The 24,787-nt window shown below is 47.5% G+C and overlaps 1 protein-coding gene across 1 annotated transcript; it reads left to right on the plus strand.

The window, feature by feature from the left end:
- Nucleotides 1-115: 115 nt before the first annotated feature.
- On the plus strand, nt 116-24,443 carry LOC144169608 (26S proteasome regulatory subunit 8). Its single transcript, XM_077698856.1, has 11 exons — nt 116-249; nt 657-728; nt 812-881; nt 2,083-2,180; nt 3,165-3,290; nt 4,383-4,544; nt 4,996-5,159; nt 5,399-5,552; nt 7,788-7,886; nt 20,508-20,705; nt 24,252-24,443. Exons 1-11 carry the CDS (start codon nt 208-210, stop codon nt 24,303-24,305), a joined length of 1,239 nt encoding a protein of 412 aa, XP_077554982.1. The 5' UTR covers nt 116-207; the 3' UTR covers nt 24,306-24,443.
- Nucleotides 24,444-24,787: the final 344 nt, after the last annotated feature.

Genomic DNA, 24,787 nt, shown 5'->3' on the forward strand with positions numbered 1-24,787 from the left:
AAGTTGCGCCACTGATCTCTGGTGGAGATCAGTGAGTTGCACAAATAAGTTGAGAGCTGCGCTAGTTATAAATACATATGACTAAATAATTTTTAAACCTTATTTGAGTTGTTAAATTTTCTCTAAGCGTAAAATTGTTCAAAGTGGTGTTTTCTTGCCTCCATGCCCGCCGTGTCGCTGGTGTCGTGGTGTTTCTGCTGGTGAATAATGGCGGCTGCGAGCGTCGTGAAAGAAGCAATGCCAGTGAAAGTATGTATTAAAATCGCGTTTATAATTACGCCACATGTTTTTCATAGTTTACAGAAACAAGTGACGGGTCATTGCACGTATTCAAAGCCTGGTGTTATTAGTAGTAGAAGTAGCGGCCACTCGGACGCAAGATTTGTGCCAGTCATTGTAGCATCTCTGCCGGAGGTTGAATGCTTCCGGCCGTCGCTTCAAATGTTCCCAATGAACTGTGTGTGGCGCAGTTGACGTTTAACACCATACGCTGTTATCGAGAATCTCTGCTTACAGCCTTAACTAATTGTGAACATAGTTACTAATGTGTCATTGACCTCAGCTGTGTGCAACCAACCTACCTGAGCTCTCTGTCAGGCATGCTGACTTTCAATGTAACTTGCTTCTTTTTCGCCCTATTGCATCCCTGTTTTTAGATGGAGGTCGACGACGTAGCGAAAGGGGATGGACTTAAGCAGTACTACATAACAAAGATTGAAGAACTTCAGGTAGTACTTTTTGTCAAAAAAAAATAATCTGAGGGTCTCACGTGAGTGCAGCCGTGCTGTAAGCACCTTTTTGTACATTGCAGCTGGTGGTTTCAGACAAGACCCAAAATCTTCGACGGCTGCAAGCACAAAGGAACGAGCTTAATGCCAAAGGTAAGTTTCTGACTTCTGCGTTGCCAAACTCTGCTGTTGGGCTACGAACAAGCAGTGGCGAACAACAACCATGCCAAGTTTTTACGTTCCTGGTCGTACGGACTTGCGTCAAAAATCGTTTTTTTGCCACCAGAACGAAAACGAAACTGATTCTGAAACGTCATTTTCCGAGGTACCATTATGTAGCTGTGCTGTTAAAAAGAGGCTTGAATGCAGATAAATTTAAGATAGGACGCGCCGACCAAAATAATTGATTCTGAATCTGTGCCGCAGCGAAATAGCTTAACAACTGTTGCTGCCGTGCGCAGTATATTTCTATTCTCGGTACTGCAATCGACGGGCCTAAGCCATTAGATAGCATACTTAGTGGTTCTAGTAGTGTTGTTTCAGATGAATGACAACCCGCGCCACCTTTTACATAGTAAATGGTTCATTTGACTGAGCTACCTGGTTCTTGCAACAGGCAGTTAACACTCAGTCCTGTTATTGGTTACCCTTCAAGGGCTGCTTTGATGATAGTGCTGGATTTCCATTGGGGTGTGGTTGCTTATGTATGTGTCAAGCCCGTTCTACATGGAGCGAATTTCACCTGCGAATCCACTGGAACGAACATTCGCACTTGCGAAGTTCGCAATGCCTAGAATTGTCGTCTACATGGGGCCTGCGAACGCCGCGATTTTCGCATTTCAGATGCGCCTTGTTTGCAGACTGAATTAAGTTTGCCACCAGCAAAGGTGGTTGTGATTTTAACAAGGGTGGTTTTATTTTACTTTCTTGGCAAGTTGTTTCTGCCTGGTTTGCGGTAAATATAAGTTTATTTGCGGTTTTATATAAGAATCGCCAATTCTTTATCAATATACGCACACACAGCAGAAAAGACAAACGTTTTGGTGTGACCGAGCTTTTGTCGCGCTCATACAAGCAACGCCATCTGGTTTCCAAGCGTGCAAGTGGTGCCGAGCTGTGCTCCTATTGGCCGCAGGTGCGGCCCCTCTACGCCGCACACGCCGCATGAGCGGCGTTCGCTCGACCGCTTCAAATGTTTGGCACTTTGCCGCAGCAGCGAAAGAAGGTGGTTTTGCCACTCGAGCGGCGCCGCATCAGTGAATTCGCAGGCGAAATTGCTCCATGTAGTGCGGGCTTCAGTCTTTATCCTCTGAACGGCTGCGCCGTTCTGACTTCTCTGTGGTAATGCTTGCAGTGAGAATGCTTCGTGAAGAGCTGCAGTTGCTACAGGAGCAAGGGTCCTATGTTGGTGAAGTGGTTAAACCAATGGATAAGAAGAAAGTACTCGTGAAGGTAAAAAGCCGGAATATTTCTTTGCCTGCAGTAAAGCTTTCCTTGTTTTGTTTCCACCGCTATGCTGGAATGGAAAATGCTGTGGGTAATTGCCTGGTTTTTGCGCCTGTGCGCTGGTCATCGTGTTGCTTAATGGTGTTTCTAAGGAAGCATATCATGGTTGCTGTGTTCATAGGTCGTCCTGCGTTTTTGTGGACTAGCTTTGCAACCACCATTGGCCGTATCACGTCAGTGAAGCAACTATTGTGCAGCAAAGCTCTATGTTATGAGCACCTTTGTATTTTAAGCGATCTGGAAACTGAAGTCGAGGGTCAACCAGAAACCGGTCTGGCCAGGAGGAAACATGTTGCTATAAAACCGACCAAAAGAAGCTGCTAAAACTTTAAAAACCAACAAAAAAAGAAAAAAAGCCCCATCATGAACAAGGCTTCCGTAGTGAAGCTGAAAAGCTTCTTGATCGTTTGTTTTTGAAGTTTTAGCAGCTTCTGTTGGTCGGTGGCTGTCGTTTTATTGCAGCAATCTCGAAACTACTATTTTTTGTGGGGTCTGCATTACAGAAACAGAGTTGGGCCTTCCATTACATCGCTGAATAAACTTTTGTCACGCATGCAAGATATCTCGGTGTCCACCAGCAACGTATACTTCAATATAGTGAAGGCATCCCGTGTGACGGTGGTGTTCACTATAGGTGGGCTTGACTGTATTTGCCTGCATGTCCCTTCTTCTGCCGTAATGTTTTCAATTCAGTCATGCCACTTTCCCAAGCCCGTGCATCAAGGGTACTGTAACAATGGTCAAATGTACTGCTTCCACTTCCCCAGCAGCATGAACATTGCTGAAGTTTGCTCGTACTATATCTGGGAAGTTTGCTCGTACTATATCTGGGACCCTAAGTAGCTCATCCTACACGCACATTTGGTTTTGTTTGAATTGATGGCTTGACTCGTCAGTGTTTGAGTTTCTTTTTGAATGCACCACTTGCAGGTCCATCCGGAAGGAAAATTTGTGGTAGACCTTGACAAGAACATTGACATTGCCAATGTGACGCCCAACAGCAGGGTAGCCTTGCGGAACGACAGCTACACGCTGCACAAGATATTGCCAAACAAGGTTTGTAGCACTGTTCTGCCTCTCACTGGATGTTGTACTTTTTGTCGTAAAAATCGTATTTCGGCTGGGACAGCTGTGTCCTGACTTCGTAAGCATGTGAGGCCCAGTGTACGTTGTTAGTTATTCATGTCAAGGTTTAAAAAGCAGAAATGCACAATGGCGAGATATACTGGCTTAAGCACAATTTTTGTACATTGTCAAAAGGACACTCACTGAATTTGTAGAAAGAAAAGGGTGATGTATTGAGGCACACATTTAGTTAAAGCCATGAGATGGGTTGTCATAATCAGCTTGTCCCCCATACTTACCGGCTTCAGGTCTTGCATGCCCAGTAGCTTCATGCAAGTGTAGAAATCAAACGAGTGAACTCAAAGCTTGCTTCTTACGAGAGAGGCCTGCTGTCTGGCACTGTTATGGTTGGTACAATCATCATGGAGTGTACTTTTTTCATTTTGTTATCCAGCCAGCGGTAGCGTTTAGCCCGTAGCGAATGGTTTTTCCGACAGCTCACGCAATGCCATTTTAGCCACAACCTTGTTCGACTTCCTGTAAAGAAACCTGAAAGACGTTGAAACTAACTTTTTCTGTTTCTTTTTTAGCTTGCCATAGGGGCACCAGCGTTTGTGCCCTTCTTACAAAAGTGGGCTTCTCACTGCTTTTTAGAAGCACTTGTGAAAAATTTTAAATGGCACAAGCTCTGTAAGTTCAGTAGGTAACAAGCAGTTGTAAAATGTGACCTTAGCAACTGAAGTGAACTCTTCCCCCTCCTTGTTTGGCAGCAGGCACAATTTGACTTCGAGAAGGGAGTATTGTTTATGCGTATGAAGCAGCTGTAGGCCACTCCGTGAGGAAAGAACTGGCATAAGTAATTTGCCAGTCGGGTGTCTTGAAAATTTTGTGCGCGCTTGTACTTTTTTGCAAGTAGGATAAAAGCTGCTCACTTTTGTTTTATGTATCCCATAGCAAGCCTAGCGAGTTCCTTGGAATTTTCTGAGGCATGCGCTAGGCAAGGCAGCGCCACTGCAGCCTGCATTTGGGTCTGCATTAATGGTCCCTGTTTCCTCCCCCCGCACGGCCCTCTTCTGCATCCAGGTGGATCCCCTGGTGAGCCTGATGATGGTGGAGAAGGTGCCAGACTCAACTTACGAGATGGTGGGCGGCCTTGACAAGCAGATCAAGGAGATCAAGGAGGTGATAGAGTTGCCCGTCAAGCACCCGGAGCTCTTTGAGGCACTGGGCATCGCCCAGCCAAAGGTGAGCAGGCTTTGGAAAACGTGCGGGGAGTAACTTTGACCAAAGGGTAAAATTGGGAGTGCCGAATTTTCTAGCATGGAAGCAAGCAATAGTCATTCAGGGCATTGTGGACAATCTCACCATGTTTTTACAGTTCGTCTAGCTAAGAAAGGAGTTCAGATAGAGTAATTAACTTTTTAACGAATGACCTTATGAAATTATGAATGATTTCGACAACGAAGTGGTTGAGTGGAAAAAGAAATGACAAATTCCACAGCTCTTGCAAAAACTTAAGTGTTAAAGATTTTACTGCACTTCAAACAAAGCGCATTAAATTGTAGCCTCTGTCATCTTAGAAAACGCAGTCAGTAGATGTACGCCTTGTTTGCAGGCCGATCTAGTTGTGGAATTGGGCGGGGTTGGCTTAGTTGTGCCTAAAGGAGGTCTCTTGCACTTTTTCCATGTTTTCCAGGGTGTTCTACTTTATGGGCCCCCTGGCACGGGCAAAACCCTACTGGCACGTGCTGTCGCCCACCACACAGACTGCACCTTCATCCGTGTCTCTGGGTCAGAGCTCGTGCAGAAGTTCATCGGGGAAGGCTCGCGCATGGTTCGTGAGCTGTTTGTCATGGCCAGGTGAGCTGCCTCACTGCCCTGCTACAAAGCACCGCCACGCAGTACTGTAGCTGGCATCTTTTTTCTTTGTTCCTTAGTACTAGTCAGTGGGCCATTTCACTCATCAGCCATGTTGCTGGGAGAATCGGTTAGAGGCAATGCCTGTATGCCTGCATCGTGTTGTGCGACACCAGCACTAGTTTCTTTTTACTGTGTGTGTGGGTGACGGCAAGCTTGATGGTGCGTTCACTATGATGCAGGGAGCACGCACCGTCTATCATCTTCATGGATGAAATCGACTCCATTGGGTCTTCCCGTATCGATGCTGGTTCTGGTGGAGACAGTGAGGTCCAGAGGACCATGCTGGAGTTGCTCAATCAGCTGGATGGTTTTGAAGCAACAAAAAATATCAAGGTAAGGAAAGGAAAGGCAATAGCTGGTTTCAACCCTCTCTGAAGCTGTGCCAAACTCGTAAACACGTTACCTTCTTGCTAGCACATTGCATGCGTCAAGCCACATGTCTCATAAAGGTTTGGTCTTTATACTTGTACATAAGTTAATACAGTCGAATCCCGCTACAACGAACTCCGCTTCAACGAAATATTTTCAATTCCCCGTCAGCTAGCCATAGAAGTCAATGCAACAAATTCCTTGCCACAATGAACCATTTGTCAGGCTTGCTTTCGCTTCAACGAAATTTTCAATGATTTGGGCTGGGTTTGAACAATTATTTTACAATAAAATAAGCATAGCGCCAGCTATCTGTAACTTTCTATTCATTCAGGACGCTTAGTCACCGAAAACGTTGCGCGGTGCGCCCACACCGCCATCCAAAACAGAAAAAAAAAACTCATAGGTGGACGCCATTGTTTGATGGTGATAACGATGTGGCTGGCCGTCTTTACATGAGGCGCAGGCCCGGTTCGCCAAGCCGAGCTACAACCAATCCGTATCCAGTTGAAATCGCACGAATGTGCTCCGCTGCTGGCGCGGCTCCATGGCGCCATCATGTATGCGTTGCGAGCAGCTGTCCCTGCCGTTTTCCTTCTACCATTCTTCATAGCCAAGAGCAAAAATCATATTCGCGTGTTTGGTCTTGAAGCCAAGTCATCCTATCTTAGTCGCCAGCGTGCGTTCATGTTAAATGCAAGCGCGCGCGTCTTGCCTGCCAAGGTCAGTAGCTGCCGTGCTCTGTCAGAGAATAAGATAACGGCACTGCTCCTGCCACAAGCGAGAGGGGGGGCTTCCGACAGCCTAGCAGCTATCTGCAAGTAATCAGCTCGGTGGACATGCCTTGTTGTACAGCAATACATACCCCGTCCGTAACGCGTTCTTTGCGTGCAGTAAAAAGACAGAAAACCATTGGTATGTTTGTTATCCAAATAAACGACGTTATTGCGTGTCACTCCTTTTTCTAAACATTGTATTATGCTGCCAATGATGCTGAAACATACGGGGCTATTTTTCTGGTCTTTCCGTGGTGTGTTGGGGCAGATTTCGCTTCAACGAAATTTTTCGCGCGTCCCGTCAATTTCGTTGTAGGGGCAACTGTAGCTGCAATCGTTTTATTTTACCAATATGTCTGCCTGAGTAGTGACTCAGAAAATTTAATGGAAAACACTAATTTTATGTTCACCGAGTGGCAGGTGTCTATGTCTGCTTCGTTACACAAGTATGTGTCATGAAGTCGATACAACAGTGAGTACCGTATAATGCGGAATATAGGTCGAGGCAGAATATAGGTCGACCCCCTTACCTTGTAGCCGAAACATGGAAAAAAATAATTAGGTACCAACCATTGTTTTATTGTGACTATAACTTGTTTCGTCTCAGATTACTCATTTAAAACTGTCTGAAGTATCGTCGGACGACTGCTTCTGGCTCGCTGTCGCCCACACAGCAGGTCGTCCTCGGTGCAGTCCAGGGAATTGCTTATGCAGCACTTAAACACTCGCAAGACCATGTCATCGTGAAGCGAGCGCGAAGCATGGGACACTTGTGGGCAGAGCGGAGCGACAGCTAGTCTGTGCAGGCGGTCAGCAAACATCTTGGGGTATCCATTCGTAGAGGAATCACTCGATGCTAGCGGACAAAATTTGCCCCTTTGTACAGCAGCACAGGTGTGCAGAGCAGCGCCCATGAAACAAGGCCTTCCGAGCGTTGCATACCGAGAGCTGCCCCTTCAGTTAACGCCGCTAGCAACACTTCTTTTGGTGATACCGAACTGGCGCAAGGCGGACACGTCATTGGCCTTGGAAAACCCCCAACTTTTCTTTTAAATGCTGCTGTGAACTGGCACCAAGTGCCTAAACTCATTTTGAGCACGAAGAAAATAGCACGCACACATTCGCCGACAGGGAGAGAAGCAACAAAACAAAGATGGCGTCGCGTCCGATTGATGGTGGTGGCGATGGTGCCTTTGGGGTTTGGATGGGCTCGATGGGCTGCCCGGTCGCCAGATGACAACTGCCAAATGACTGCAATATAGGTCGAGGGGTGACTTTTCGGCAAATTTTTCTGTAAAAAATCTCGACCTATATTCCTCATTATACGGTAGCTTTATCAAGCTCTGACAGAGTGCTGTTGCTTGATGCTTTGCACTGGTAGATGTGGCTTCTGATCTGTTGCGTGTCACCCTGCGCCTTCCAGGTGATCATGGCCACAAACCGTATTGACATCCTTGACCCTGCCCTGCTGAGGCCTGGCAGAATCGACCGGAAGATTGAGTTCCCCCCGCCAAATGAAGAGGTTTGCATGTTCTGTTCCTTGTGCATGCTTAGCAGAGCTGCAGGTCAGCAGCTTGGTGAGCCGTTCGGAAGCGTAGCACGCTCGTTTTTGGGGAACGTAAAGCATCAATTTGTAAACGCCATGCCCAGCTACTTATAAGTTGTAAAATCAACAAACATTGCGAACAAAAAGCATTCAGAGGAAGGTTTCGGTAAAGCTTACTTTGCGCATCTTTTAAGCGAGGGAAAAATGTAGCTAATAAATACTCCTGTGTCAAGGAGCTGCAACTAAGCTCCTTCCTAGCATGCAGACCACTGCTGCATTTACAGTGTATACCATTTATAGCATAACCGCTTACAGTGCGGGACCAGATATATAGTGTAGACCGCTTATAACGTATGGCGTGGGAGCCGGAAAAATCCGCATTATAAACAAAACATGCGCGAATCTAACCACATCGCAGCCTACCTCTTGAGTCATTCTTCGTTTATCATCGCTCAAATGCGTGGCACTTAAAAATAGATTGGTGATTTTCATTTCATTTTTTTTTAATGAGTCGCTGCTGCAAGCTCTTAGAAATCGCAAGCGTGGTCTTACAAACGGCGAGCGCGGATTTATTTCTCAGTGTTTGTGTTTTGAGGGAGCTCGGTGGAGTTTCTTAGCGTCTATGAACGTATGCCGCAGGACATTGGGATAAGAAGGCGAGGAGGATTTCTTTATTATTATTATTATTTTTTTTTTTTCACCTACCTTGAGTTTGTGATGCCGAGGGTGGTTGCTTATCAGCACAATGTACAGGTAGTGGAAATCTCGGGCGTGGCTGCTCGCTATCTCCAGATGTTTGAAAAGGGAAAAGGTGGTTGCTTGTCTACACAACCTTGTAATAGAAACTAATTACTGCGCGCGGGGGGAGTGAGGGAGCTAAGGTGCGTCAAGCAAGGGCAGTTGTGGTTATCACGCAAGGCAAGTGGAACACGCAAACTAAAGGGTGCCTGTTGTTTTCTTTTGTGTGACAAAGTTAGAGGAGGTCAGGGAGCACGCGCTGGGTGAAATGATTGATTTCGTCTTTTTTCTTCTGTCTTGCGACACTAAAAAGATGTCCCAGCTGGGACGGTCGATCAGCGGATCCGCCGAAAAACCGCATTAGAAATGGTATTGTGCTTCGACCAACTGCGTTTTAAGCGGTATGCCTATGCATTGACTTCTGTGGGAGGCAAACCGCTGCTCACAAAAATCTGTGTTATATCCGGCCCCGAACTATAAGTGGTTACGTTATGAATTGTCTACACTGTAACCCGGGTTTTTGTGACCACCAGATTTTTCCGGAAGAACTCAATGCATAAAATGTAGCTAGCCAAAGCACAGTACCGGTTATAGTGTGGCTTTTCAGGCAGCCTGCTAATCGACCATGAGCACCAGGATTGTTTCAGGAGCACACAAAAAGAAATACTAAAAGGACGGATCAGCCATCGGATGTAACTCACCCTCGCCCACTGACGCGTATTCCTTCGTGTACTCGAGCATCAGCGTAGCTTGGCGTAATTGTGTGTACAAGTGTGTACCCTGGCATACAAGTGCATTGGTACACGCCTATTGCGCCCAAGTCTACAAACTAGATATCTGCGAATCGCGTACTGAAATCAGTTCTTATCGCCCATCCGAGAGGCCGCCACCGTGCAGGCATGGGAGAAATGGGAACGGTGTATTACGTATTAGTCAACCAGATTTAGAGGAAATCCCCTAAGTGGTGTAAGTTTCTGCGAAGGAAAATTTGACATCCATTTCCAATGCAGCCGCATGGCTAAAAAGGAAAGCTGTACAGCTTCTCTTGTAGCCGTAAGGCTGCATTTGAGGTGGATGTCAAATTCTCCTTCAAGGTGTATTCCGTATGCGTTTGTTTGCAGGTTTCAAAAGCTGTCGTGCAAAAAGAAAATTCTTATATCATTCCTCATTTGGTTGACATTTAATGGCCAGAAAGGGTAAAGTTTGTGGGCCTGCTCTCTACGGCATGCCAAGGAATTAGGCACACTGCGGTTGCGTGAAAGAACTCTTTACTTACATCTTCCAACGCGCTGTCGCCCGTCCGGGCATACACACACGCACCATCACCAGAAACACTCTGCCCCTCCCGAGTCCGAGTCCCCGCGCGCGGTTCTTCTTCACTACCGCCCGCTCCTCCCCATCGCTGCTTCTGCCCCGTGTCCGCCAGCGCCATCCCTCGGGTGCCGACGTCTCCCAGTCTTGCGGCCCGGTAGCCGCACGGCAGGCGAGGAGGGCAAGGGAAGGGAGCTCGCGGCGTGGGGCTCTGGGCAACACCCTCTAGGAGGCCAGAGGGTGTCGTGCCAAGGCGCTCCCCACAAGTTAAAGGGACACTGAAGTGAATTTGTCAAGCTCCCGTTTTTGCTTGCACTGCGTAGACTGGCTCAAATTAGCACACTTTTCATCGTTTATCCGGTTGACAAATCGGTAATTATTTTACAAAGCGCGAAAGAAGAAAAACTACCATGCGCGGTTTGCGGCGGCCGCGCCAACTAAGGCTGTGACGTTGGGAGGAGGGGCGCCGTGATTGGACGATGCCCAAGGTTAGCAATCACACAAGTTTCAGTTTCGGTTTCGGTTCTGTAAAACATAACCAATGGCTTTGTTGGATGGGCATTCTCAATATCTCAGTAATCATCGTACCGCGCTTCTGCCATGTTGTCGGCTGTAAAATGCACAAGATAAGCCTCCCAGGACGGCTTGTAGTCGTAGCCTTCACTAGCCGAGACCTACGCAGTGCATGAACGCCCTCCGCGTACCCGCAGACGTTCAAATGTCATGCGCTTTTCCCCCATATTTGGAGCTTGCCTCCCTCATGCCTGTATCGTAAAAAACGTGTTCGCACCAGGCCAAGGGTCTGTTCATTCTGGCCTGTGCCCACTGCCTGCAAGCAGTCGGTGCTTATGGCAACAGCACGCCAACCAGAACTCGCTAGCGCGCCAGTGCCAGCCTGCGCGCGTTTTGTGAACTACAGTTAAACCTCGATATAACGAAGTCGTACTTGCGGGCGAAAATTTCGTTAAATCGAGAATTTCGTAAAATCGAGGTTTCGATTTTACAGTTAATTTAACCAGTTATTGAGGTTTCAAAACCTTGCCCATCGCTCAGAAACAACGGCTATGTAGTTACCTCTCCACTTAAAGCGAAATTTGTACTAAAACTGGCCGCGAAAATTGTGTGAATTAAGAGCCTCAACACTTAGGCAATGGAATTCGGATAGCCGAGCGTAGTTCGTGTCGTCGTAAAACCGGCGCTTTTTCCGCAACGCCTCATTAAATATGATAGAAGACTAGGTTTTCACTTTTTCTTTTTTTCATTTCGTTCACTACTAAACGTCGCTGTTAGTCCATTGAACCCGCCTCCGTGCCCCGTGAACTTCACCCCGGCGAGGTGCTGGTTCAAAGTTACGCCTCTTTTCGTCCGTTCAGTAGTAGGCTTAGCCGCGGCGTTGAGGGGTGCGGCGGGCCAACAGCGGAAGGGTGCTATAAAGCTTTCTAAAGACTTTTTTCATGCACAAAGGCTCTGCAGTATGGGCGCGTGATGCAACCACGACACTCGAAATAAAGCCATGATTGAGAATTGAGCGGAGTACACACGGACCGCTTCACTTTGTGGAGCAGCGCTTACGTGCTCCCGCTAAAGTGGAAAGCTTACATTAAATATCTTCTGGCCAAATTTGATTCAGCAATTACTTGTATGCCCGCTGAGCCCTAAAGAAACCGATTTCTCCGCATCGCAGCTGTCTAATGAGCACGTTTTGACCACGTTCGGAGAGCAATTTATTGCCACCAGCACTCGATGTTCAAGCCGTAGTGAAGAAGTCCGTAAGCAGTGCTTGGCGTTTCTTGACCAGGGTGGGCTTAACGTGACGCTCGTATGCTGACAGCGCTAACAAGGCTTGCTCTTAAACATTCGCGTGCGCCTGCGTGCCTCCGCAGAACGTCGATGGCATCCATCACTTCGGTGGCCGTCGGTCTACCGTCGGTTTCACTGACACTTCTACAGGCTCTTGTTCGGAACACTTTTCATTCCCTTGGAGTGCTCATGCTGCTTATAAGACTCATCTAATGATGGACGAACAAAATATTAATGTGGTTATCAGCGAGCACAACCTAGAGCAGCAGCACCGTGAGCAAAGACGCGTAGAGAAAAAAAAAAAAAACACTTGAAGTAGGCTTCGGCAGCCTAAGCATAGAGGGCGCTGGCGTAGGCAACGATGGAGACGTCAAAATGGTGGCGGCACTATTAAACCGTCTATGACCGCTAGCGGTTTTTGAGCAGCAGCTTTTATCGCTTTTAATTGTTGTCAACCGCATAATTCACCGCTTTTCTTTCATTTTAGCCTTTTATCAGTAAATGTGAGTACTTAATGTTTTCAATGTAGGCTCTGAGAGGCAAAATAAAACGTGCCTCGACCGGAATTTCGTTCTTCCTTTCTCGCCGTGACTTCGTTAAATCGAAAGCGCCGCACAAAATTACTTCGTAAAATCGAGATAAAAATACATGGATTTAGCAAAATTTTGGTAGAAAACTGGAAAAAATTCGTTATATCGCGAATTTCGTTAAATCGAGGTTCGTTATATCGAGGTTCAACTGTAGTTCGTGTAGCCATGAACGTTGCGTCCCAAAAAAAAGGTGAACTCAATATAGAAAACATCGGCGGAAAACAAAAAAGTTAACTTAAAAAAAAAAAAGCACGTCGCGGGGATTCGAACGCGTGACTCGCGAAACATTTGCGGTGAAATCCTAGCGCCCCAGACCGCTAGGCCACGGAGCGGGACGCAAATGCTTTCCTAATATAGGGTATATATTGTACAACCGGTTTACACTTTTATTTAGTTTTGGCATTTCAAGCCGCTTAGGTGACTATTTGTTGTACTGCGATCGTGCAGTAAGCGTCGCCCGAGTTTCCACAGTAGCTCACGTCTAGCAATTGCATTTCGTAGGCGGAAAAGCGTTCGCAGATGCGTAGTCGTGCTGCTGACCGCTGTGCTTGTTCGCCCAGCGCAAAAAAGTGCTTCCCGCGCCCTAGTTTTACGCTGTACGGTAAAAATATCAGTTGATTTTATTTGCTTAGTACCTATATTGACTTCGCTGACTCTTCTCCCGCCTTCAAGAGGCCTTATATTTTCCTACTGGCGTACCAGTCAGCGAAGCGTCGCATGTGCAGCGCTTGTGTGAAGCGACCTTGACTTGGAGCTAGATACAGTGTACAAACAAACCAAGTAAAGAAAGGCACATTCTTCCATTCACAAACGTGTCCTGGGTTCGTTTCAACTAAGCGAACGAATTGCGACCAAGCAATTTTTTTTAACCTCCTTGATTGCGACGACCCGCCGGCGGCCGGCGGACGAAACGCTGGGCCGACTGACTCTGTCGGCCGGGGAGCCGTGCAGTAGCGCAGCCGTGGCGCAGCCAATTGCCAGCTCATCCCCTCCTGACGTCACACGAAAACGCCACAGAAAATGGGCGAGCGTAAAGAGAGGAGGACAGCGTTTTCGAATTAGTTTTTCTACTAAATAAAATCGCGTAAACGCGCCTAGAGTGGTCGAAACATGGCCTGGGGACTCCGGACTACAATTTGCGCTAGTAATCCCGCAATGTTTACATATCACTTCAGTGTCCCTTTAATGGCCAGAAAAGATAAAGGCAGGCATCAGTTGAAGCAGGTACAGTGCTCACGGATTGAAACGCGACACTGCGAGCGCGTGGCCTGCGGTACATGCAGCGCCACCCGTGGACGCCCGTGGAAGCTAGGTGTTGCATTGTGGTATACCACGAGGATGAGAGCATTTTGACCGTAGGCTTGCTGCTTCCGGTTGCCAATGAGTGGGGCTGTGGTTCCCCGCAGCGGTAGCGGTGCACTGCAAGCCCGGAGCGTGTTTGTGCGCGGACGGTAGCCGCCCGGCGGCCCGCACAAGCAATTTCGCGACATCGTGCGCTGCTGAGCACGAGGTTGCGGGTTCGATTCCCGGCCGCGGCGGCCGCTTTTCTGATGGAGGCGAAAAGCAAAAACGCCCGTGTGTTCGAGATTTCGGCGCACGTTAAAGATCCCCAGGTGGTCAAAATTAATCCGGAGCCCTCCACTACGGCGCGCCTCATCGCCTGCGTTGCGTCGGCGCGTTAAACCCTACAATCAATCAATCAATTTCGCGACATCGTCTGCTCGCGCGCTCTTGCTACGCGTGCCCTTCCGATGCGACACAGACAATGTGCATGTAAGGCACGGTCATGCTTATCTGAATAAAACGAGCGTCTGCACGAAGGAACAGCCAACTTTATTCCATGATATAAACAAAAAAAGAGGAGAGCCGACGAAGTTCTAATGCACCGCACCACACGCGAACGTGCCTGCAAAGGTGTCTTTCCTTTTTTTAGTTTACATCCTGGAATAAAGTTTGCTGTTCCTTCGTACAGAAGTTTCTTTAATTCAGATGAGCGTGACTGTGCATTACATGAACATTAATGTGCCGCATCGGAAAGGCACGCGTAACAAGAGTGCGCACGGGTGAGCACTGTACCTCACCGTTAGGCCTTGGCTGTACACCGGCTGGCATGGTGATGGCCACCCACACTGGCTTAGTGCACAACAGTGCGCTGCTTCTGCGCGCACTTAAAGGGACATAAGTGAATTTGTCAAGCTCCCGTTTTTGCTTGCACTGTGTAGACTGGCTCAAATTAACACACTATTCATCGTTTATCCGGTTGACAAATCGGTAATTATTTTACAAAGCGCGAAAGAAGAAAAACTACTATGCGCGGTTTGCGGCCGCCGCACCAACTAAAGGCTGTGACGTCAGGAGGAGGGGGGGCACCGTGATTGGACGATGCCCAAGGTTAGCAATCAAAAGTTTCGGTTTCGGTTTCGGTTCTGTAAAACAACATGCTTGACATCTGATGGCGTTGTTGGATGGGCATTCTCGATTTCTCAATTATCGCCGTACCGCGATTCTGCCATGTTGTCGGCTGTCAAATGTCTAAGATAAACCTCCCAGGGCGGCTTGGAATCGCAGAAATCACTAGACGAGGCCTACGCAGTGGATGAACGCCCTCCGCGTCACCGCAGACTCTCAAATGCCATGCGCTTTTCCCGCATATTCGGAGCTTGCCTCACTCATGTCTGTTCGTAAAAAGCTAGTTCGCACCAGGCCAAGGGTGTGCTGATTCAGGCCTGGGCCCACTGCCCGCAAGCAGTCGGTGCTTGTGGCAACAGCACGCCAACGAGAACTCGCTAGCGCGTCATTGTCAGTATGCGCGCGTTCTGCGATCTCGTTCGTGGAGCAGTGAACGTTACGGCCCAAAAATGGTGAACTCAGTTCAGAAAACATCGGCCGCATACGAAAAAATCAACTTACAAAAAAAAAAAATACATGTACCCTCGGGGATTCGAACTTGCGACTTTCAAAATAAATTCCAGCGCCTCAGACCGCTAGGCCACGAGCCGGCGCTAGCCGGTATGGATATATAAGGTTTATAATGTATGACCAGTTTACACTTTTATTTATTTTAAGCATTTTAAGTACTTTATGTGACTATTTGTTGTATATCACTCCTGCAGTAAGTGTCCCCCAAACTTCCACAAAATCTCATGTCTAGCAATTGCATTTCTTTGACGGAAAAGCGTTCGCAGATGTGCGGTCGTGCTGCTGACCGCTGTGCTTGTTTACCCAGCGCAAAAAGTGCTTCCTGCTCTCTAGTTTTGCACTGTACGGTAAAAGTTTCAGGTGATTTTATTTTCTTAGTACCTATATTGACTTCGCTGACTCTTCTCCCGCCTTCAATTGGCCTTAGATTTTCCTACTAGCGTAAAGTCAGCGAAGCGTCGCATGTGCACTTGTGCAGCGCTTGTGTGGAGCGACCCGGACTCTGAGTTTGACACAGTGTACAAACTAACAAAGTAAGGAAAGGCACATTCTTTCATTCACAAAGGTGTTGTGGCTTAGTTTCAATTGAGCGAGCGAATAGCGACGACCCGTCGGCGGCCGGCGGACGAAACGCTGGGCCGACTGACTCGATCGGTAGGTCGGCTGGTCGGCGAACCACAGAACAGGGAGGCGAACCGTGCAGTAGCGCAGCCATTTTCCAGCTCATCTCCTGCTGACGTCACACGAAAACGCCACAGAAAATGGGCGAGCGTAAAGAGAGGAGGACAGCATTTTCGAATTGATTTTTCTACTAAATAAATTCGCGTAAACGCGGCCAGAGTGGTCGAAACAATGCCGACGGACTCCGAACTACAATTTGCGCTAGTAATCCCGCAATGTTTACAAATCACTTCAGTGTCCCTTTAAGGGGGGACTCGGGGATCAGATTGCAAAAAGTGACCAAAAAATCGTTTTTTTGGAAGTCACATTTTTGTATTGCACATTTTATATTCTATGCGTTCACAAAGTTTCCCCGCCGCAAACGATCGCGAAGTGCCAAAGAAAAATATTTATGTCAGCTGAGGTGGCAAAATATTTCAGCAAAATGACGAAAAAAACGGCAATTTCTGCACCGCTGTATCTCCGGAATGACGCCACCGGGCGCCAACATCTTGGTCGCGTTAGATCGGCCGAGTCTTCAACTTCCGCTTTCCGATCGCTGCTTTCATTAGAGAGTTATAGCAGATCGGAAACGCGGTTCCGGTAGGGTAACGTCTACCGTCTGGACCCCACCGTGCATGCGCAGAACCCTACCGTATACTGGAGTGACTTGGCCGCACGGTACCGGGACGTACCGTGTCCGTCGTTCGAAAGCGGGCGGCCGCTTTGGAAGAGTTTGGGAGACGTACAATTAGCTCACACCTAGTCGAACGGATTGTAAATATGAGATCGTTTAAGAAAAATGAGGTTGGAACAAGTGCAATCCGCGCGATTCTGAGAGCTCAAGCAGCAAGCAAAACACGGTCCTGGCCTAACTGCCGTGGCTTGTGTCGTCGAGCGACGCATATCCGATTGCTTCTTTTAGGTTAAATAAAGGCGATACAGCTACATAACTAGTATTAACAGCAACATGGGGCTGTCTACAAATCTGCGAGTGAGGAACAGGCGGTATCGGTGCGAGGAATTCTCAAATACAACGAAAAACTAGATACAGCCAGCCGTATGTACTGAGAGCCCAGCTTGACCTGCTGGCGCCATCTATTGAAATGGCGTAGAGGTAAAATGCCCGCTTCATGTTCACGCAGTCGCAGTTCAAATCTCCGTAGGGGCGTTGAATGTTTTTTTTTTCTAATACTGTCTTTAGCTCTTTTGAGAACTGAAAACTAATATTTCAGCACAGGAAACACTACAGACTCACGAAAAATTGCCGGACGACGTACAACACAAGTCGCTCCCAGTGACGGTAGCATGGCCGGTATTTACAGTCTGCTATAACTCTTTAAACGAGCCTTCCCGGTACGGTCCGGTAACGGGTACCGTGTACCGTACCGGAACTGTTTTTCCGATCTGCTATAACTCTCTATTGTCACTCACTCACAAATGCGCAAATGGCAGAAAAAGAGAGACGGTGAAACGAAGCAACCGATAGAATCTAACACGGGATTGGCTATCCGGCCGCCTTCGCTAAAATGGCTCTCCTGATTGGGCATCGCCATGACAGCAAAAACATGGCCGCTGGGCTGCTGCGCATTTTACGCGCACTGCGCTTCGCCAATGTTTTCAGGGTTTCCCGGTCGACTCGGTTCCAGTTCACTAGTTTTATCTGTTGCGGTACTGAACAGTGACATTACTGTTATTGCTACGATAATGCTTGAGATCGTGCGCCAGATAGGGAAGTGCGCGGCTCGGAAGACGCATAGAAAACGGGCCCGCGACGTTGCCGTGGTGTGTCCTTGAGTGGGAAGCGCGGTGCGTGCGTCTACAATTGCGGTTCGTGAAGCGAACTTTTGGACGCATTGCGAGCATTGCGATGTTATAAAACGCTGAGTTATTGCTGTTTCACAGCGAGCTCGCGAGCTTCGGGAATGGAATTACCGACTCGCCAGAAGTCGCAGCGTGCGCTGCATTGGCGCGACGTGTTCGGGCAGCGGCTGATAGCGAAATCGGTTGCTATTGCACGCGAGTAATAATAATTGATGTACGTGAAGCGAAATTTAATGGACAAAGCGAAGTCGCTAAACATAGCAAGGTTACCTAAATTACTATCGTGGTGAACTTGTGCGTGGGGGATTGTAAAGGGGGGGGGGGGGGGTGCAATGAACCTTCACCCAGCTTTTTGAGAAACTTTTGCCGTGGCTCTAAACTAGTTCGTACAACGAAGTCTGCGATTACAAAATAATATTTTCAGTGCTAAATTAATTAGAGAAGACGCCGTAAGGCTGTAGCGTTCTACACTTCGATATTTTTTTGGGTTTTCTATTTTTGCAGTGTTTGCAATTCTGTTGTCTATTTTGCAATGATTGATTCGTCTGAAGGAGAAGAGCATGGTATGCTAATAATAATCAATGTTGTAATTGTGTAAAAAAAGTATACTCTGCTTTCAAATAGTTCATTTTATACTTGTGATGCCCAGATATGACTTCTTGACACTGAACAGCCTCATGTACTAAGCTGTAGCTTCAGCAAGGTTATGACACTCAGAAATCTGCTGAAAGTCTGCTGGCACATTATTGTAAAACGAAACCATGCCTTACTCTTCATTTTGGAGACAGCTATGCATTAGGCATACATCAAGTAAATTATAGGCACCCTATGAAAACCTTCAATTGGCCAGGAAGGCATCCTAGATGCACCAAACCAAAGGGCAAAGGTTTTTGAGGTTGCCCCCATGAAAGGACAGCTAGGAATATGCTGCTGGTGCAGTTTGAAAAATCGTGAAGTCTTCGTAAACTTTAAGAGCCGTTTTCTCAAAAGTGGGTTTAATGAGTTCTTCGTCGCTCGTGGAAAGGATAGCATGGCAACCACTGAGCGGATTTTGACCCTGTCTATTTTATTTCAATCCTTGAAGAGTTCTACAGGGTATGACATTCTCAGATTTTCATTTCAGGGCCTAGTTATTTTTTTATGTGATATTTATGGCCGAGTCAGCTGTATACTGCTGGGTATAGGTGAAAATAATGTTCTCTGTAAAAATAAATGAAGGGCGTAAAAAAAATTCGAAGAATGTCATACCCTGTAGTGTTGTTTTGACTACAATTGAAAAGTATTCTGAACGTCCTACCATATGTCAATACCTTGCTAGACTTTCCACGAGCGGGCAACGTGTACACCTCTGTAACACAAAAACTACTGAAGGTATCATCCTGAAATTTCAAATTTCACCATTCAGATTCTTTTCCAATGTGCCTACCAAATTTCATTACTCTATGTCAAAAAATAAAAAGTTTGCTCCGATCCCCACCTCTCCCCTTTAGTCGATGCACGAGTACGTCATTAATTACACGTCCATACGGATAGCTTTAACTTGGTTGCAGACAAGGAAAGATAAGGCACCCGTTCGTTTGCACATCCAGTTTGAATTTACTTGATAATATCAACCGCCTTTTCTCTTGGCACTACTTGGCAACTCTAGAACTAGCGACCTGCGGCCACGAATCGTTTCTATCAGAGCATTGTGCGGATCATGACCAGTCGTGGTGTGGATAATTGGACTAGAAATCATCCTTCCCCCTTTCGCACATCTGGGGATAGCGAAATGAGTCGCCACACTGAAGTTTTTTTGTACTGGAATGTTGTGCCGATATGCAAATGTCTTTTGCACCACAAACGAACGAGGTAGGGCAGGTAAGGTGCAAAAAAAATGGGGCTTGCATTCTTATCACACTGCCACTATGGTACCCACCAGGCTTCTGTGCTATGTCATCTGTCCTTCTGAATGGGGAGAAACAGTAAAGGAAACCAAAGCAAACCCTCAAAACAAAAACAAGCAAAAAAAGATGTTTGAGCCGCATCCGCAATTTATGAAAAACTGTGTGGCAGCAGCTGATGTAAGGAAAAAGAAATGAAAATAAACACCATGCCCGTGTTTTTTAAGTGGCAGTCCTATATGTGATGGTAAACAGGGTAAATTTAGCCTATTTGCGCACGTTTTGGTTACAGTGCAGTACCGCTTATAGTGCGGTTTTTTGTGGCTCCTGCGACATACATTGTTAGCGATCTGCACTGTACTTTAGCTTCTGTGTCGCTTTTAATGGCAGGCTTAGAATCCACATGATCTTAATGCTTCTTCGCTGATCTTTGAAGTGTGCAGCATGGGATTGATGCCTGTCAAGCTGCATTGGGTGTCAAACTGTGATTGTGGTTTTGTTTTTCAAGAAGCCAACATAATCAAAAGCATGTAGCCATTCTACAACACGAGGGCTTTAAGCACTTCAATAGATGAAACATTAACCTGTAGCTCTTGCTCTATTTTATGGCCACTATTCACCAGAATTTGTATTTTTCATTTTAACGTTAGTGGTTATGATTCCAGTCAGCTAACTTCAAAGAACTTTTGCTTTTGTAGTGCAGCGCAGACTTCTATGGTGTGACAGAGTTTAGTCTTGAGCTAAAGCTTTTTCTCTCTGGCACCCTCTTCGGCTGTGCCTGTCTGATGGCAAGAATGTGAACACTGAGGTTTACTTTATGAATTGATGTCTAACACGTCACGGTGGTTCCACCATTTCTCTTTGTTGTGCAGGCTCGTCTCGACATCCTGCGCATCCACTCGCGCAAGATGAACCTAACCAGAGGCATCAACCTGCGCAAGATTGCCGAGATGATGCCCGGTGCATCCGGTGCCGAGGTGAAGGGTGTCTGCACTGAGGCCGGCATGTACGCCCTGAGGGAGCGGCGTGTTCACGTCACCCAGGAGGACTTTGAGATGGCCGTCGCCAAGGTGAGCTTCAATCTTGTATTCTGGGCTTTTCTAGCATGAAGGTTGTGTTCCTCACACACGCACCATCTGCTGTGGTATTGAAAGCATACCTGCCAGGTTTCCCGAATTTTCCGGGAGACTTCCGAATTTTCATGGTTTTGTACGATTGTACGGCCGAAACGAAAATCTCCCGAAAACGCACCCGTCTTTGGCCAAATCTTTTTCCCATTTTGGCCACAATTCACTGGAGGTATACCTGACAATCCAACACGACACCAATTGGCATAGTTATCAGTGAAGTGCTTAAAAAGTGTAGTCGGCCATGCGCAGACGTTGAACCTGATCGTCCCATTGTTAGTTTACCATTTATCAGTGATGCTACCGCTGCGCCAATTGCGCCAAACTGCGCCCAAGTGCTCTGGCTACTACATCCTGCTACATTTCCTCTAAATTTGGCAATTCTGCACCCAACCTGCGCCCAAGGGTGCACGCCGACTTTCAGAAACGAAACTAACTACTTGAGGTTCCCCATTGAAAGCGATATCGCGGTGCACCTGTTTTCAGGACGCAATCCGAGCCAAGCCAAGGCAAACTGGTTCTTGTTGCGATAACAGCGATGATATGTTTTGTGGCTGGCGCCTCGTAGGCGTTGTGAAATCTCCCCCCCCCACTCGAGACCGTTAATTCCGCGCAGTGCGCTTCGCACTTATTGGGCTCGCGAGACCGGCTGCCACCGTCGCGACTGTTCGCCTCGCGGTCTTCGGGCCGCGATATGCGTCGTGATATGCGTGCCGTACTCGTGAAGCTCGGCAACACCGTCAGGCAACGTAAAATTGCCATACTCGCTCGCCAACGCGCCCCGACAGCGTACGCGTAGATCGGGTGCCTGCGTAGTTGTGCTGGAAGAAAAGTAGGCAAGAGATGAGGATGCAGAAGTTGTAGTTGGAGTGGAATCTGGATGATACGATTCTGGGTGATACGAATTTCGGGATGATACGAATTTCTGATAAGTCCCAGCGAAATTGCACCGTTTGAAATGGGAAAAATTTCGGCTCTTACGAACGGACCTGCAGTGCCCGGCGGATGATAAGAACGAGTCGGCGAGGCGCCCGACTGCCGAGCGAGTAAGCTGCGGCGACGTACGGGCTCTCTGCCCTCTTTGTCGCTCTTTTTCCGGAAACGGCCAAGCTGTTTTCTGCTCGCAAAAACGTGCCGCGCACTCCACAGGCACGCTGACGCTGCCGCAAAACCACCCGCACACTGCGCGGGGTGCGGCCGGCCGTGGCAACATGGCGGCGGTTTTGTGTCGAAGTGGTGCGGGACAACCGCTCTTTAAAATGCCGCTCAAAGCACACACGAAGTTTCTTGTGCGGTAAATGAGCTAATAATGTGAGCGAAAACAGTGCTATAAAACATCATCCACGCCGCTAGTGAAAGCGCCCATGAAATATATATATTGGAGTGCTAAGCCTAAACATCTCCGGCGGAGCCAGCTGGCTGTCTCGAGCGCTTCGTAACTGCCGCCATGAGGGACACGCACGCCTTCCCATTTGCGCAAATCGTCAGGCTCCTGCCACTGCCACGGGTGTCGCACGTAATTTTCTGACCGCGGGCACCGAATCGCCGACGCGGGCGGGAAAATATCGCGCGCGCAACGCCGACGCGTACGAATCGCGTGCAAAAACACTCCTGTTGTGAGTGAGCTTGGGCACCGCGAGTGAGGAGATGAAAGTCCAGAAAGGACCGCTCGACGACGCGGAGGTTAAAAAAAAAAAGCAGAAAAACGTCACGGATTCCGTCACGCGAAAGTAAGAAAAGAAACAATCGAAAACTTGTTTTAGTGCTTAATTTTTTGGTCTGTGTTGTTCACACGAATTTCGGATGATACGAAAATTTTTTGCGGTGCCCCGAGATTCGTATCATCGGGATTGTACTGTAAACAGATGAGAATTTACAAAGTGCAGTGGGGAGAAAATAGTATGCAGGGGCAGGAAACAGTGGGAGAGTTCGGGCCGCACACCGGCGAGTGAGTACGCCAATTTCAGGACGCCTGATGTTGTTTCCGAGCTTCACGAGTACGGCACGCATATGACGACGCCCATCTTAGATTTCACGTACAGTTCATAGAGGCATAGAATTCACATACGTGGAAATTGAAGGTGAAATGCATGCATGTGGCCTCGCACGGAATTAACATCGTCTCGGGGTAGGAGGTGGGGGGGAGGGGACTAATGGGCTACCTTGTCATTAACGGAGGCGTTTTGGTTGCTTGTGGCAAACCTGTCGTGAAGGGGCGGGATTCAGCCAGGTGCTGCATGTTGGTTGCCAGAAATGACTGCCCGCTGCCTTTGTAAACAATAGCGCTGCTATCGGTGGCTTGCCGTTTTAGACCCTTACGGCGGCAGTGCTGACGCTGCTAAATAGTGATGCATGTGCAACACGGGGAGGAGCGTGGTGTTCAATTATGCAGTCAAAGCCGTGGCGCTACTGATGTTATTGGTCAGTGCTTCCACGATAGCCTTCAAATAGTGCTCGATTTGACATAGCATGTTCGTTTTGATGAGCAGTTTTTAGTTTGTTCATAGTACATCTTCTATTGTATAAAATGAGAGCTTGTTTCTTTTAATTTTTGTTGTCCAGGCCTCTGCACAAAATTCAATGCAGACACTCTTCAGGAGACTGATGAAAATGGGCACAAAATATCCATGTTCTGTGTTCTTTTAATTTGTTATTATCGTTGAAGGGCGCGCTTTTAGCGATTATCTATCACAAATGCAAGACGTGTCTTAAAATTGCTTGTATCAACACCTGCTCCGAAAGCTGGTTTTGCTGCTCCGAAACACATTTTTGCCTGCTCCAAAAGCTGCTCCAAAGCGACCTAAGCCGGTAGCATCACTGATTTATAGAAACACTGCGCCGCCGCCGCTTTCACTTACGCACGAGCACGGCCGTTCTGGGCGGCCATTCTGAAGATTCAGCGAGTTTCCAGTGGTGTAGCTTGTTGGTTTAGACAAAACAACAACACAGTTCAGTTCCTGCTGTTTTGTATGGCACTTGCAGTACTATTTCGAGGACGTTCTGAAATGGGCGGCGTCAGCCACGTCGAACATTGAAGTGGTATAGCTTGTTGGTAGTTTGGACGAAGAAATGAAACAAATGAAACAGTTCCTGCTATGTTGTAAGTAAATAAAAAAATGTATGTGAACCCATTCTATTGTTGCTTGCTACTACACCCCGCCCCCGGTCAGATCTCCCTAATGCCATCCCGGCAAACCTGGCAGGTATGTGAAAGGAAAAGCTTTCCTACTGAGCTCGAGTTCTCGGGGCCTAGATTGCAACTACCGAAAAATTATTTTGAGAAAAGTGGAGGGAAGAGTGGAATTCGTGCGCTCTCTCGTTGGCTCTTCAGAGTGTCTAAGCTGAACCAAGTGCTACATTTTTACAGCATTTGCATTGGGCTCAAATTTTGGTTGAAATGTGAAGCTGAATCATCCTAGTTCTGTTTACTATAGTCTTTAATTTAAGCTTGAAACAGTGCTTACACAGTTGTGTTTTCTGTATGCGCAGGTGATGCAGAAGGATGCCGAGAAGAACATGTCCATCAAGAAGTTGTGGAAATGAGCGGTGGAGATGCAAATACAAATTGCCGCGTGTTAACTGGCCCTGCTTTCTGCAGCGCTGCTTTGGCCGTTGGAGCCACTGCTCCTTAACACCTTCGATACAATTAGGGAATAAAAGTGAGTGCCTGCTTGCCTGGAAGCTCATGTTTTTTTTAGATTAATAGTCCACAGTTTGGAAGAAGGCTGCTGCTGCGGCTGTTTTTTGGTGGATGCAGAAAGTGGCATCTGTCCAGTCAGCAACAAGTGAAACGCAAACACAGAAGTGGAAGGTGCAAATCTGGCAGTCCCTTTGGCTTGCATCAGTGACTGGCGTGACTCATTTATAATTGTGGTATAGGGACATACCAGGCTTTCAGCTATTTTTTTCTTTTGTCGTGTTGCATTTTGTTCTAGTATTTACTAGTATTTTCTTGGTGCTTATGTTTCTGGGCAAGGTATAATGGTCGAACCTCGATATAACGGAGTCCTACTTGCAGCCGAAAA

The sequence above is a fragment of the Haemaphysalis longicornis genome, unplaced genomic scaffold, assembly GCF_048455015.1.
Source record: "Haemaphysalis longicornis isolate Haplotype H1 unplaced genomic scaffold, Haemaphysalis longicornis Haplotype H1 scaffold_2, whole genome shotgun sequence".
Taxonomy (NCBI): domain Eukaryota; kingdom Metazoa; phylum Arthropoda; class Arachnida; order Ixodida; family Ixodidae; genus Haemaphysalis; species Haemaphysalis longicornis.